This window comes from Moschus berezovskii, chromosome 19 (genome assembly GCF_049115385.1).
Source record: "Moschus berezovskii isolate FMDL1 chromosome 19, NW_MosBer_1.0, whole genome shotgun sequence".
Classification (NCBI taxonomy): domain Eukaryota; kingdom Metazoa; phylum Chordata; class Mammalia; order Artiodactyla; family Moschidae; genus Moschus; species Moschus berezovskii.
The window spans coordinates 66,299,117-66,314,747 of NC_142478.1; the positions used below are offsets into that span (position 1 = coordinate 66,299,117).

General features: G+C 49.6%; 1 protein-coding gene across 1 annotated transcript in view; it reads right to left on the reverse strand.

Annotated features, from left to right (window-relative positions):
- Window positions 1-10,419: 10,419 nt before the first annotated feature.
- Window positions 10,420-15,631, reverse strand: part of SPPL3 (signal peptide peptidase like 3) — a 101,687-nt gene continuing 96,475 nt past the window's right edge. The window contains exons 7-11 of the mRNA XM_055405682.2: window positions 15,146-15,252; window positions 14,503-14,666; window positions 13,571-13,770; window positions 12,238-12,347; window positions 10,420-11,562 (exon numbers count right to left, since the gene is read on the reverse strand). Coding sequence (XP_055261657.1) covers window positions 11,491-11,562; window positions 12,238-12,347; window positions 13,571-13,770; window positions 14,503-14,666; window positions 15,146-15,252 — 653 coding nt within the window. The 3' untranslated portion in view covers window positions 10,420-11,490. The remainder of the gene's footprint in view (window positions 11,563-12,237; window positions 12,348-13,570; window positions 13,771-14,502; window positions 14,667-15,145; window positions 15,253-15,631) is intronic.

Here is a 15,631-nt window from a genome sequence, read left to right on the forward strand (position 1 = left end):
ACAACAGTAATGATATTGTAAATGCCATTATGGAATTAACAATGTAACCATCTAAAAAGAGGACCTTTTTATGGTGTTTCAAAAGAGTAACTGCAGCTGGGTTTGAAATTTGTAGTTTCTATCATTAATAAAGTTATGGCTTCTTGTTGGATAAAAAAAAAAAACGGTCTGATTATGAAGTCTCTGGGTATGGGTTTCTATATTTATCCTACCTGTGGTTTGCTGTGATTCCTGAACTATCCAATTTGGGAAAATTCAGCCATTCATCTTAAAAAAAAAAAAATGCCCCAATTCTCTCCTCATCCTGGGACTACAATTATGTCTATGTCATGGCAAGCCACTCCAGTACTCTTGCCTAGAAAATCCCATGGATGGAGGAGCCTGGTGGGCTGCAGTCCGTGGGGTCGCTAAGGGTCGGACACGACTGAGCGACTTCACTTTCACACATTGGAGAAGGAAATGGCAACCCACTCCAGTGTTCTTGCCTGGAGAATCCCAGGGAAGGGTGAGCCTGGTGGGCTTCCGTCTACGGGGTCACACAGAGTCGGACACGACTGAAGTGACTTAGCAGCAGCAGCAGGACTGATGTTGGGCTTCCCTGGTGGCTCAGTTGGTAAAGAATCTGCCTGCAATGCAAGAAACCTGGGTTCGACGCTTAGGTCGGGAAGATCCCCTGGAGAAGGGAATGGCAACCCACTCCAGTGTTCTTGCCTGGAGAATCCCAGGGACGGGGGGAGCCTGGCAGGCTATAGTCTAAAGGGTAGCAAAGAGTTGGACACATCTGAGCAAATAACACTCTCACTTTAGACTGATGTTAGATGTTTATGTTAGATCAATGAGACTGATGTTTATAATCTTTTTCTCTCATTAATTTTTTTTATTGGAGTATAGTTATTTTACCATGTTGTATTACTTTCTGATGTACAGCAAAGTCAATCACTTATATCCACTTTTTTAAAAGATTTCCTTCCCCATAGGTCATCACGGAGTACTGAGTTCCCTGTGCCGTAACAGTAGGTCCTTATTATCTATTTTATATACAGCAGTGTGGAGAAGGAAATGGCAACCCACTCCAGTGTTCTTGCCTGGAGAATCCCAGGGACGGGGGGAGCCTGGTGGGCTGCCGTCTACGGGGTCGCACAGAGTCGGACACGACTGAAGTGACTTAGCAGCAGCAGCAGTGTGTATATGGGGAGAAGAAAATAGCAACCCACTCCAGTACTCTTGCCTGGAGAATCCTGTGGACAGAGCCTGGCGGGCTACTGTCCACAGGGTCGCACAGAGTCAGACAACACTGAAGTGACTTAGCAGCAGCAGCAGCAGTGTATACGCCAATCCCAATCTCCCAATTTATCCCTCCCCCAACCCTGGTAACCGTGTTTGTTTTCTATAGCTGTGACTATTTGTTTTGTAAGTTCCTTGTACCCTATTGTTAAGATTCCCCCTATAAGTGACATGATATTTATCTTTCTCTGGCTTAATTTACTCAGTACGATAACCTCTGGGCCCATCCATGTTGCTGCAAATGAACAGTAATAGTTGATTTAAAACTCTTGAGTATAATGTTAACATTTGGGTCATCTCAGTTTCCATTAATAGCCTTTTCCCTGGAGTATGGATCTTTATCTTGTCTTTGCATATGTACTGCTGCTGCTGCTGCTAAGTCACTTCAGTCGTGTCCGACTCTGTGTGACCCCTTAGACGGAAGCCCACCAGGCTCCCCCGTCCCTGGGATTCTCCAGGCAAGAACACTGGAGTGGGTTGCCATTTCCTTCTCCAATGTGTGAAAGTGAAAAGTGAAAGTGAAGTCGCTCAGTCGTGTCTGACCCTTAGCGACCCCACGGACTGCAGCCTACCAGGCTCCTCCATCCATGGGATTTTCTAGGCAATAGTACTGGAGTGGCTTGCCATTGCCTTCTCCATTGCATATGTACAGTGATTCTGAATTACAGCCTGGCTATTGTTAACACTACACTGTAGAAACCCTATTTCCAAATACTTTTTCAACATGAATCAGCCATAGGTGTGTATATGTATGTCTCCTCCCTCCTGAACCTCCTGCTCCCACCTCTCCCCCCGTGAAGAATACTTTTAAAGTAGGCAGTCAACTGGGCTGAACTCAAGACTTCAACCTCTGGCTCTTCTGTGGTGGGCAGCCACTGAGAACTTCCCTTTAGTTCTTTCAGCCGGCTGCTTGGAGTCTGCTCTGTGGGTGTGTGCTTACAGAAGATAACGTCGGGCGGAGTTTGTACACAGGCTGTGAGGCCAGAGTGTTAACTACCCTACATAGTGTCCCTTGGGGCCTGTCTTCAGGCAAAAAGCCATAAAAGTGGGTACTAACTTGGTGCCATTCCCTTCCAACTGTCAGCTCCCCTCCAGCTTCTCCTGAGTTTGGTTGTCCTATGCGGCCTTAAGGTTGCTTCTGTATTTTGTTGAGAATTTATAGCTGTCATTTGTGGCATGGTTGGATGAAACAGGACTTCTTCTCCCATCATTAGCAGAAGCAGAAGCTTCTCCATTGCTTTTCAAAAGGTATTTTTGGTATTTCATCTTATTTTTAGCAGGAGGATTGATCTGAATTACAGCTCACCTTTACTGGTGATCAGAACAGCAGCTAACAGTTGTTTTCATTTATTTTTATGGTTTGCTGTTTTAATGACAGCAATGAGGAACACTGAAATCCGGTTGTGGCTTGGTAGGAGGCATGTGTTCTGGTCCCTGAGTGAGGCAGTAAGTGCCCTAGCTTAGTGAATAGTAGTTCACGTTGCTACAGCCTTCCGGGGAGGGAGGCAGTCCTGCACACCCTGTGGGCAGCAGCTGTGTCAGCGTAAGGTTCGGGCAACCAGACTCCAGCTCCTCCTTGCCTAAGGCGGTCAGTGGTTCCCCCACTTCTAGTAGAAAGTAGTTGGCACGGTCCTTCCCTGTTTACAGAAATTTTAAGCCAAACAAAACGCGGGTGTGACTACCTTCTGATAATGAGCTCAGGCTCTGGAGGCAGGAAGATCTGGGGCAAATTAGCTGACCATGAGCCTCCTCATCTGCTGTAACATGGGTAATAAAATCTGCCCTGCCTACACTGCATTGTGAGATTTTACAAGTCTGAGATGACTGACCACCACTCTGGCCCACAATGTGGAATACACACTGGATTTGGGTTTGGTAAGACGAGGACAGAGGTGGCTGTAACAGTTCTTGATTCCTACGGGCTGAAAATGTTTGCGAGCAAGGAGCAGGCCACTGAGCCGGCAGTGTGTGTAATGACGTCTCTGTATTTCCTGAGGGTGGGGGCTATGAGGAATTCCGTGAGGGGAGGAAGGACAGGGGTTAAGGCCACAGGCCTGGGTTTCCTGTTTACTCTGCCACTTAGCAGGCACTGCTCTCAGGTGAGTCCTCTGTAAACTGGTGACAGTAGCAGCACCTACCTCAGGGGACCCCTGGGCGCTGTCACTGGTGTCAGTGTTGGCTCTCAACACCAAACTTCCCCGTGTCTGATCTGACCCCGTCCTATGCCTCGGGGCTCTCTGTGGATCATAGCTATGGTCCTTCTCCTTGTCTCACATCTGACCCAAATTTGCTGTGTCCACAGCCAAATTATCAAGAGACGTGTTGGGCAGGGCTGGGATATCAGGGTCATTCAAGTAGTTATTTAATCTGCTTCATCAATGATACCCTGGATGCCCCCATTTCCCCACCTTAACCTAGAGGATATAGACTCTTCCAAATGCTTTGTTGACATCTTTTATTAAGAGTGGACTTCTTGAGAAAAGACAGTCTATTCAACAGTAGTGCTGGGAAAACTGGGCAGCTACAAGTGAGAGAATGAAATTAGAGCACTTCCTAACACCATACACAAAAATAAGCTCAAAATGGATTAAAGACCTAAATGTAAGCTCAGATACAGTCAGATACTATAAAACTTTTAGAGGAAAACATACTCTTTGACATAAATTACAGCCAAGATCTTTTTCGATCTACCGCCAAAAGCAATGAAAATAAAAACAAAAATAAAAAGGACCTAATTAAAAGCTTTTGCACAGCAACTAAAATCCTAAACAAAGAGAGCCCTCAAATGGGAGAAAATTATTTGCAAAGAAAGCAACTGACAAGGGTGTAATTTCAAAATATACAAATAGCTTGTGCAGCTCAATTAAAAAAAATTAAAAAATGGGCAGAAGATCTAAATAGACATTTCTCCAAAGAAGATATTTAGATGGGCCAAAAGACACACAAAAAGATGCTCAATGTCACTAATTCTTACAGAAATGCAAATCAAAACTATAACGAGGTTATCACCTCACACCAGTCAGAATGGCCAACATCAAAAGTCTACAAACAATACAATGCTGGAGAGGGTGAGGAGAAAAGGGAAGCCTCCTACACTATTGGTGGGAAAGATAAACTGGTACAGGCACTATGGAGACCTGCCTGGAGGTCCCTTAGGAAACTGAAACCAGAACTACTGTATGACCCAGTAATCACACTCCTGGGTTATCACCTGGAGAAACCCATAATCTGAAAGGATGCATGCACCCCGATGCACATGACAGCACTGTTCACAGCAGACAAACATGGAAGCAGCCAGGTGTCCACTGACAGATGGACAGAGAAGAGACGTGCCATGTACATGCGACAGCACATCACCCGGCCACAAGGAGGAAGGAGACAATGCCGCCTGCAGCGCCACGGGTGGACTTAGACCAGCACACAGAGTGAAGTCAGTGAGGAAGGGAGGACCCGACACTGCCGATACGTGGAACCTATAAAAATGCTACAGATGAACTTACTGGCAAAGCAGGAAAAGACTCAGGTGTAGAGAACAAACAAGTTATCAAGGGGGAAGGAGAGGCGGATGAACTGGTTGATTACGACTGACCTATATACACTAGTATGTATAAAACAGACAGCTAACCAGAACTTACTGTATAGCACAGGGACCTCTACTCAATGCTCTGTAGTGACCTGAATCGGAAGGAAAGCCAAGAAAGAGCAGATACATGTATATATACACATATAACTGGTTCAATTTGCCATACAGCAGAAACTAACAACACTGCAAAGCAACTGCACTCCAGTAAAAATATTAAGAGAGAGTAAACTGCAACCTCTACCTAGCCTGGTCTCTGTTTTGTCCCATCTGTGGGCTGACTTGAGACAAGAGGCTTACGATGACACTGCTCTTCCTTTGTAAACAGGCTGGGAGTCTGGTCCATCAGGTCTTCTGTTACAAAGGGTGTTTAAGAAAAGCTTTCAGATTTAAGGCCCACGATGACTGACTGGGAGCTTTACAGTGGAACAGTTACCTTTTGCCTCAAAATAGATCTATAAAGTACAACAAAGTAAGAGGGCATAGACAGCATTTATTATGAAAAAGCTAATCAAAAGGATAGAAAAACAATGTCAACATCGGGCAAAAATATATGTCAGTATTGGTTTGTTTGCAGAATCTGGTCAGAGGCCAATATGCTTGGCTTTAAGCCCCACCATGTGAAGGATCCATTCTGCAGACCAGCCCCCAATTAAGTTCCTGCCAGGACAAGTCCAGGACCCCTCGCAGGCCCCCCAGGTCCTGTTTTGAGGATAATTCCTGCTTCTGCTGTGAGCAATCTGCTCAGATGGGGCTGCAAGATGATGAAGGCCTGAGGTGACCTCTTAAAGAAGGGCTCTAGGAAGGCCCTCAGGGCTGCTCCTCAAACCTGACCAGGGTGGCCCCGGGGCCCTTGCCCAGAGGAGCTGTGGCGGCAGACATGCGTCCAGGCACCCCAGGACACGTGGGCGTGGGGCACCTCTACTCAGGCTCACACCCCCTCCCTGCACCAGGTCCTCCAGCGTGTCCAGAACGTTAAGACCCTGGACTGGCCTAGGCTCATGGCAGTGGCCCTGCTGCCAATCCAGCCACCACTGAGATCCGAAAGCCAAGACGAGGAAGGTGGGGCTTTCACCCCTCAACAGAGGTAGGGCAACCAGCTTCCTCAGTGACGAGCTGGAAGTATTACCAAAGCTGTGGTCATCTGAATAAGAAGTGTGTCTGTTTAAATCTGATTTTTAGAAATTGTATTTTAACTCTATGAAGACTGGCAAATTGTCTGTGGAGTACACGAAAAACTCAATAAACCTGAACAGTGCGTAATATTCTTGCGATACTCCAAATAAGGCCCCTTTATTCACACTCCAGATGGAGAAACTAAGGCTCCAAAGAACTCTGTCATCAAGGAAGGTCCTGTGTGGCCGTGAGGGCCACATGCTGCCAGATGCTTTCACACACAGAACTTTGTGGGAGCGATTCTCTGACCTGTCACTGATTGAGTACAGCTTGTATGAATATATCCTCCAAGGCTTTAAGTACCATTTCTAAGGTTTCATCCTGACGCTGGGAAAGATCGAAGGCAACATGAGAAGAGGGCGGCAGAGGATGCAGCACCAACTCAATGGATATGAGTTTGAGGAAACTCTGGGAGATGGTGAGAGACAGGGAAGCCTGGCGGGCTTCAGTTCATGGCGTCACAGAGAGTCAGACGCAACTGAGTGACTGAACAACAACATGCTTTCATTCCAATCTTTGAGCTTTAATTACTCTACTGACCAGACCAGCACTCCCTATCTTTTCCTTATCTTAGTTTTGGCAATTAATTGTTTTCAGGTCAGAAGCCAGAGTCATCATCTGGCCCCCAACCTCTGCATCCACCGTGGCACCAAGTTCTGTCCTTCCCACTCTAAGAGCCCAGGTCAGCTCTCATGGGAAGGCCTACTGGCAGAAGAGCTCAGTGAAGGGCAGAGAGAGGCAGGGAGACCCAGCAGGTGACACTGAACGATGCAGACACGGAACACACCGGCGGCCAGGGTGGCGGGGCCGCAGGCCCTGCGGACGGCGCTGGAGAGGCAACACTGTTCCCGCCGTCACGCAGCTGGTGAGGCCGTGACTCGCCTGCGAACGTGCCATCAGCTCAGAGGCCAGGGTCGCTCCTCCCGTATGGCCGAGTCCTCCAATTCCTCTACTGAAGCCAGGTTTCTGCCCTTCCTTGTGAGCCTGCATGGCTGGGCACAGCTACCCTACATTCGGAGGGAAAAAACTGAAAACAAGCCACAAGGCTGACCCAAAGTGTGAGAAATCCACTGCCTCCAACAGAAAAGGATCGACTGTCACAAGTTAGCGCATAAGCTCGCCAGGCCCGGGAGGATCCAGTGAACTGTCCTTGGAAGGCTGATGCGTAACCTGCCTGAGGCAAGGCCCCCAGAACCCCGGGGCTGGAATGCTAGCGGTGGGCACGCCCCTGCCCCGTGCTGCCCTCTGCCTTTGTCCTCTGGACACTTACTTCCTGCCTCTCATTCCTCACAAGACAGAAGTCTGTGCCCATTGCCTGGCAGACCTCCTCAGTCCCCTCAGCCTTCCCACTCCTCTTTCCTCCTGGGGTCCAGCGGGCACTGCAGGAAGCCCAGGCACCCTGCCACCCCATCTCAGGACCCTGTTCATCTGGGAACCAGCAGCAGGCTTCACAGGTTCTACCCAACAGGGGGCAGACTTCCTGGATCTTAAGAATCCATCTCTCAGCTGGAGTCCTCCATGTCCATCTCCACTAACTTGGATATCTAAGAGCGCCACTGCACAGCCAAGGGTCACGACTGAAGAGCGCTGCACCAAGTGAGATTTCCACAGCGGGCCACGAGGCACTGAGATAAGACACCTGCTGACCGCCGGCTCTGAATAGTAAGACATCCAAACTGGGCTTGGCTCTGCGTTCAGCAGGCAGGGAGGCCCTTGGCCCAGTGCTGGCCTGTGTCCATCAGGACAGAGGAGCACTCCTCACCCTGCTTACAACCTCCTCCTGGCCGGCACACCCAGCCCCGTGGATCGGCATTCCCAGCCAGGCCCCTGCTGTTTACAGCCAGGCCCACAGTTGTACACCGAGCGCTCTGGCTGCACACCCACCTCACGGGGGGACGCCCACCACCCCAGCTGCCTCACACGTCAGGTGAGCTGAAGCAAGGCTGGCGTTAGACCATGAGGGTGGAAGCAGGGTGTCCTGGTTCTGTTCAAGGAGCACCTAGTGACTGACAGCTTAAACTGAAACGTAACTGAAATACCTCAAACGGAGGCAAAGGGCTTTGAATTCCAAGGAAAAGGTTGGGGAGGAAACAAGTCATGGCTGACACAGTCCTGGGAGAGCTCCATACACCAGAGGCTGAATTCCGAACCTGGAGAAGACCTTACAAGTGGAAAGCAGTGTGTAAACTGCGTGGGAACAGAATTTCTGGATTAAAAAACAAAAAAAAGTCTCTTACCTGGCTTATCCCTCCGAGAAGAGGGGAGGGCCTGGGTTCTAATTCTAGAGTCACAGCTCTTCAGGACAAACTTCTGTGGCAAGGTTGACACTGGGGTCAGGAGCCCTGGTTCCTGAAGCGAGTCCATCACTGGCAACTGCCAAAGCAATGGGACTGAGGGAAGGGAGGAGGACCAGGAGCCGAGCGGGCTGGCCTCTGTGGAGGAGACCCGCACCGTGGACATTCACCTACGTACCAGACTGCCCCATTCCGAGGCTGTGACACGAGTCAGACGTTACAAAACACAAACATCTGCGAACGACATTGGATCCGGCTGGCGGTACCGTGAGCACTGCTACGCAGGCACGGCAGATTCTATTTTTAACACTTTATTGGTGAAACAGAACTCCCTTCCCTCCACCTTCACAGAGAACTAGCCCTTTTGTTTTTCTTGTGGGTAACATAACTTACCTGCTTAACCAAGGCCTGTGCTGGCATGCTACAAAGGCAGTTCACACAGTAGCCTACCGCACCCCTGCACAGTCCCCCCATTTGAACTGCTCCTACACAGGGAACTGTGTAGCTGTCTTATTCAGAAAGGACGTTAAGTGGTAATAATAGTAATGGGACGTGCTAGGCTTTGGATAAACTGCTGTCGTGTCTCCATTCGCCCAAATAAGAAAGAAGAAAGTGACTGCCAGTTAGTGGGAGTTCCAACATGCAGACTTGTTGCACGAAAAAGATCCCCAGAGGAGGGGTGTGGGGGGCAGTCCATGATGGAACTTGCCTAATTAACGCAAGAGACTTCTTGGACAGAAAACCCCAAAACTCAAAGAATATCTGAGAAACCAGGAAAAGACAGACCAGGACGTAAGTGTATCAAGCAAGGCTGAGAGGGAGGCTGGAAGGAGAAACTGGAAGCAGGCACTTTAACTGCCCCCTGCCCCCCACCTTTCCCTGTCAGAATACCACACCACCTCCAGAACCGGGCACATTCTGGCGCGGCTCCTGGGCTTAATTTAAAACAAAAGGAATATTTGTGGTCACTCTGCCAAAGTTTCAAGTGCTCTGCAGACCTCAGCTGGAATCCGGATTACATTCAGGAGTCCTGTATGGGTATTGCCCCCACTAAACCTGCATAGGACTGATGACAGAAATTTACCTTCTTCCTGTTTGGAATTTAGTTTTGTAATGAAAAGTCAGAAAAATGAAAATGACCAACTGCCAGGAGGTTATTTTTGTCTATGGTCGGCACTTGCCCTTAATCAGGGTCATTGTGTAAGAGTCCTCCCACCTCTCGCCCTGCCCCTTGGTTAGCCATCAGCATCCTCGAGGGCTTAAGGAAGAGGGCCGGCTCCTCAGCAGGGGTCGCATCATGTACTTCTGGTCTCCGCTGAACCCAGAGGCTGCTGGGAGCTGTGTGGACAGCAGAAGCCTCCGTCCTGGGACGTGTGCAGGATGAACCACAGCTGCAGGGGACGCCGCCGGTCTCCTGGACAGGCCGAGCAGGTAGGTGGTGACGGGAGCTCCACTTGGTACCAACACCCAAAAGTGAAGGTGAGGTAACAAAGGCTAGAAAGGAGGCACTTATTAAAAACAACAACAAAACCTCGCAAAACAACTAAACAACCAAACAGCCTTCAGCGGGACCTGAAGACGCGGAGGAATGCAGTATGCTGACGGCCATGTGCACCGCCCGCCTGTGAATGCCATACACCGCGACCTCCAGCCACGGGGCCCCCAGCGCCCCCGGTTTCTACACAGGTCACCTGCATCAGGGAGAGCCCAGGACAGCGGGCCTGTCTCCAGCCTGTGCTCTCAGGTGTACAGGCCCATCCCCGGCTTCTCTCGATCCAGATGACAGGCAACTCCCCCATGAGTCCATGGACGCCACTCACGTTAGTCATCACCTGGACGCTGGCCCCCGAGTCGAGGCCATAGCTGCAAGCTTGAGCCGCGATTCCTGCAACGGAGGGCCCGTCTTTGGGGGGCATTTGACATTTGTCCCCAGTACCCAGCTGTCACCACAGGGAAACCAAGACTGCAATCACAACAGCAAGGACAGGCTCGTGTTGCTTTTTTCCTTTTTTTTTCTTAAAGGAGTGAGGGCATGGAAAATACAGCACACCAATGAAACAAAAGGCCAAAAAAAAAATACAAAAAAAATAGAAAATAGAAAAATGTATTTACAAGTAGTACATTACTATGATCAGAAAGCACAAAGACACCTGCTGCTATAATACATGCATTGGCTCAGGAAGAGACTACTGAAAACCCTGCGAGGAAGAAGCCTGTCAAAACAGAACAGAACAACGGGTCAGAAAGTTTTACCCTTTCATCCCTAATTTGCTACACTGATCAAAACCAAATGAGAATCCCCTACAGTCCATGAGTCTATCAGTACAAATACTATACTGGTTTGTAACTGCACGTTCAGTTGTGGAGGGAGAGACAGCAGCTTGTCTGTATACAAGGAAGCCAGCGTGAACTGCTCTACATGCTAGAAATTACAGCAAGCCCCTGTCCGCTACACAGCATGAGCTTGGTAGGTTTTAATTTCTGTTTATTCATATATATCTATGTGCATGTGGGTGTATGTATGTATAAAAACCGTGCCCTCGTTCACTGCCAACACGACGTCTGGGTGGATATGAACTCATTACAACAAATTCTTATGTGTATGTTGTAAGAAGTCACTCAATGTCTGTGGATTTAATAAGTCACTTCACACCACAGAAAATATTTAATAAATCCAAAAAAGGAAAGAAGAATATAACGACAGAAGAGCTTCTGTCTCAGTTCTCTGAAACTGAGCCCCCATAGGAAACTGGTCCCAAAGTTCTTGAGGGTTCACTGAAGAAACCCGTTTGCTAAGGTTTCCATCCTTTTAGTGTTCAAAGGTATAGAATGACTCCTTGCCGTTGTCAGCGTCAACAGTCGCATCTCCGTCCCCCACAGGTAACAGTCTGGTGCAGATCCATAAAAACAGGGGAGGGAGGCACGCTGGGGGGTGGGGGAGGACCTGTCACTCCAGGAGGGGCTCCACCTCTCCAGCCGCAGAAAGAGAAGGAACCATGCAGGCTCCAGCACCTCGCTCCCGAAAAGCAAAATCTGGGCACACAGCAGTCCTTACACAGGTGCATCTCCGAGTACCAGGCCAGCTCTAAGAGGAAAACAAACCACACGTTGACAGAGAAGGACTGAGAGGCCATTCTGGTCGCCCGCTGTGATCCATCATACTTCCAGGAATCGGGAGCTGCTGGACTTGGAGTGGAATGGCTCAGACCACATTCGCCGTAGGTCACCCTGGGAAAGACAGAACTTCAGCCACATGTTTCAGATCGAGGCACACCTATCTATGTACAAGCCCTTTCTAACTCCTGACCTCAGAGCAGATTGATTTTGCGCAGAATCAAAGAACATTCACATTTTACTCATTGAAAAGTAACCTCCCAGTTCTTTGAAGAAATCGCTAGAAGGGCTCTTGGCTCCCCCGAGCAGGAAAGGGCTCTGACTCTGTCCTGGGGGCAGTTCAACCACTTGTGAGTCAAATGATCCAGGCTCATACTTAACCTCTGTGTCTGCTTCCTTGTGTGTAAAACATGGGTGATAGTATAAACCCTGTAAATCAGATAAGGCCCTCAGGTTTTACATTTCTTATTTCCCAACTTTAATGCAGAGTACTAAAAGAGCTATTAGGTGGCAATAGAAATAGGAAGTCTCTGCAGCAGGGTTTTAGGGATTTCAGTTAACTAATCTGTGATTAGGTGGTGAGGGGTCTAACTCATTAGTATTTTCAGCCAATGGCTGTTAAAAATCTGGAAGAGGTTGCTAGTAGCAGGTTAGCAAAAACAAAATCCACCCAAACACACAAAGATCCCAAGATGAAGAGCTTAGGGTCTCAAACAAGGGGAATAGCTAGTCAAGTCCAGGGTCAGTGCCATATTATTGCTTTCACTGGCTTATAACTGCCACTCTCACCTTTAAATAGGCCATCGTGAGGAGTGGCAATAAGGTAAATGGCACCAAATAGAGAAGGGCAGGCTGGGCTGCTCGGTGAATTCGAGACGCCACAGTCGCAGTGAGCAGACCTGCGGGGAGAGAAACGCTGGTAAGTAACTCCAAGCAGCCAGCCCAAGGGAGGAGAACCTCTGTTACCTGACAGCTTTGCAGCAAGGTCCTGAGACTGTACAGCTCTAAGGTGACACTCCCTCCAGAGGTAGGAGTGACATGCCTAGCTTGAGCAGGGAAAGAAACGGAGCAGCACAGCTTTTTAAAAACTTAGAATTCCAAGGACCTGTAAGTGGCCCAAGTCCCTGGTTCCGGCCTCATTTCAGCCCCAAGTGTGCCTGGTCTCCCCGTCTCCTGTATATATGATGTTGACAGGAGTGTGGATGGGCTAAGTCGCGTCAGTCGTGTCCGACTCTTTGTGACCCCATGGACTGTAGCCCACCAGGCTCCTCTGTCCATGGGATTCTCCAGGCAAGAATACTGGAGTGGAGTGCCATGTCCTCCTCCAGGAGATCTTCCCAACCCAGGATGGAACCTGCATCTCTAATGTCTCCTGAATTGGCAGGTGGGCTCTTTACCACTAGTGCCACTGGGAAGCTGGATGATGACAGACTTGGAGGCAAAAGACCTGGCTTCAAGTTCTAACCCTGCTGCTTATGACAGCTGTGTGACCTTGCACATCTCTGAGCCTCAGGGCACTGGCCCTGTCCCACTGGGAGCTGCTGGAGTGGAAATGAGTGCAGGCCTAGGAAAGCACCATGGAACCGTGCAGTGCTCCCTCGGCAGGAGGCACCGAGGTGAGCAAGGTGCTCCTCTCCCCTCGCTGTCGCAGCTCATGCAGGGTAGACATACAGCCGTCTCTCCCTGTCCAGCCAAAACAGAGTGGGCTAGAGAAACACTAGCTAAGGGAGAGTTTGGGTCAAAGATGACGGAAATGTTAGAGCAGATGAAAGGAAATATCATCAAACAGCATAGGAAATAAACATGACATCCATTAAACTCACACTGAAGATGTAATTAAGCACACACACTGCTCCATCACTGTTGGGCAGGTGTTCTCAGCTCTGAGGCCCAACCACACTTTTCCTACAATGTCCTTCAAACACACTATTACTGGACGGGGAACGAGGCTGCTGCCCTCACCTCAGGGTCGGGAGTTTCTTTCCCCTTTGTGGTTGTTTATAACAACGACTAGAGTGACTGCTCTTCTTCCTCCAACATCTGTAGCTGCAAGATCTGGGTTAAGTCCAGGGCTTGGAGGACAGTCTGGGGGGATCGTGTGCAGCCTCCCAGGTCCTCTTACCTACAAAGTATCCGATGAGGGTGCAGTGAAAGTAGGAAACCTTCTGCATGCGCCCAGAGATGTTGGCAGGTCCGGAGGCACCGCAGGAGTCACCGTTGGCTTGCTTCTTGTAGTTGTCGTAACGAAGGACAAAGCACAACAGGAGTCCAGGCATCACGATGTCTCCGATGCCCAACATAGAGAAGTGGCTGCCCGTGGAGCTGGAATGCAGCGCCAGACGTCAGGGTTTTCGCCCTCCACAACCCCACTCCTCCTCCTGCTCAAGGTCTGTTTGCTTTTTAAGAAGCCAAAGAATTTATCTGACGGCTGATGGCAATCACTACTGGTTTAACAACGCTAGCTGTTAGAGGAGTGTGGAGATTGAACGCCACTAGAAAGCTGGAAGAACGGTCTACAGCAGCCAGTGCTTCGGGACGCACTGCCTAGACGGCTGCTGAAGCATCCGCGTACTGCTGCCGCTCTAGAGATGGCAACTCACCATGTGTCACACATTCACTGCTGAGATTTCCAGTAAGCACCCGACTACTACCAGACATGGGAGATGAAAGCAGCACATTAATTTTTCCAAGATTATAGTTCCAGGGACTCTGTAATTTTAGCATTAGCACATTTTTACAAATGTCTGAAAAGTACAAAAAAAAAAGACCCAGATCCTCCTGTTAATTCCCTCTAGCCAACTTTAAACTGCAGTATAGCAGTAACGTATGGCTGTTTGATAACATTAATCAATTATTAAAAAGCTGCACCTGCATCACTTAATGACCCATCTCTGGAAGTTGTCAGTACTCCTGTCCTGTCATCTGTAAGATGGAGATGATTCACAGCCCTTTCCTGGTCCAGCATCAGAATGCTGATGACGACAACCAAGTGGGGACTGGAGGGCCAGAGGAGGGCGGGGTCCTCACCCCCCGAGACGAGGCCACCAGTCCTACCTCGGGAAGACCAGTTTTCCAGGCAGAGATAGGCGTGGGACGTCGCGCCCAACGTTGGGCCCCAGGTGGAGCTTCCGGGATAGGACGTCAAGGGGATTGTCAGCCGGCTGCGTGGCCACCTTCACCATGACGTTGCTATTAAAGATGTAGGCGGAGAAAAACACCTGCCAGGGGAGAGTCACCTTTACCAGAGGGAGCTGGAGGCACCCGATCTCAGCTCCAGCCCTCTTTGTTCCTGAGAGCAGAGGCTCATGACTGCAGCATCAGGCTTTTCAGACTGCATGGTTTGAGGAAAGAGAAGATCTCTGCTCTCGTGTATGTTGCAGATTTCTTCTCTCCACACCCAGAGAGGGAGCCCTGAGTGCAGAGCTGGCCATGCTCCACGGTTGAGAGCCTTGCTTCTCTCCAGGGTAGAGAGCCTTGTGCTCCCTCCTCACCCAAAAGTCACCTGTGGATCCTCTACTCTGACAAGTGTCAATGCACACAGGCCTGCTCATCTTCCAACAGGCGCAGTGCTGGCCCAGAGGAGTGGTCTTGGACAGGAGGTACCCTGGCCAGCAGACCTGGGATATTGAGTACGTTTTCAGGAGTGAATGTTCTAGTCAGACCCGAAGGAGAGCAGCAGCTCTGGGGAAACACTCACCCAGAAGACATCGTAGATGAGAAGCCCTGAGAGAAGCAGGCAGGAAACCTTGAGGCTGGGCAGGCGGACGAAGGCGATCATGGCGACACAGAGACCCATGGCCAGGGCTGGGGAGGAAACGGAGGTCAGAGCGGAGCATAGGCACAGCCTCCCTCCACATGCTGTTCAGCTCGGAAACCTAACGGAGCTTGTAAGTCCCTCAGCCCTAAGCCCCAGGTGAGGCGTTTACACTCCTACTAGTGCAACGTGCCCACATCAGCCCATTCCGACCTCCTGGTATTTGGGAAAACCCCTTTCCTCATGCTGGAGATGGCAGTCAACTAAGACCCGCGGGACTGCTTTGAATGATAAAGCTCTAGGCCAAGCCCAGCTCTCCCAGCTCTGTCTCCTGCCTCCCCCACTACTTCACTGCACTGCCCTTACTCCTTTAAAGCCACACCCTAGACCATATCTTCTTCACTTCCTTAAGGACAATGGTCCAGTCAA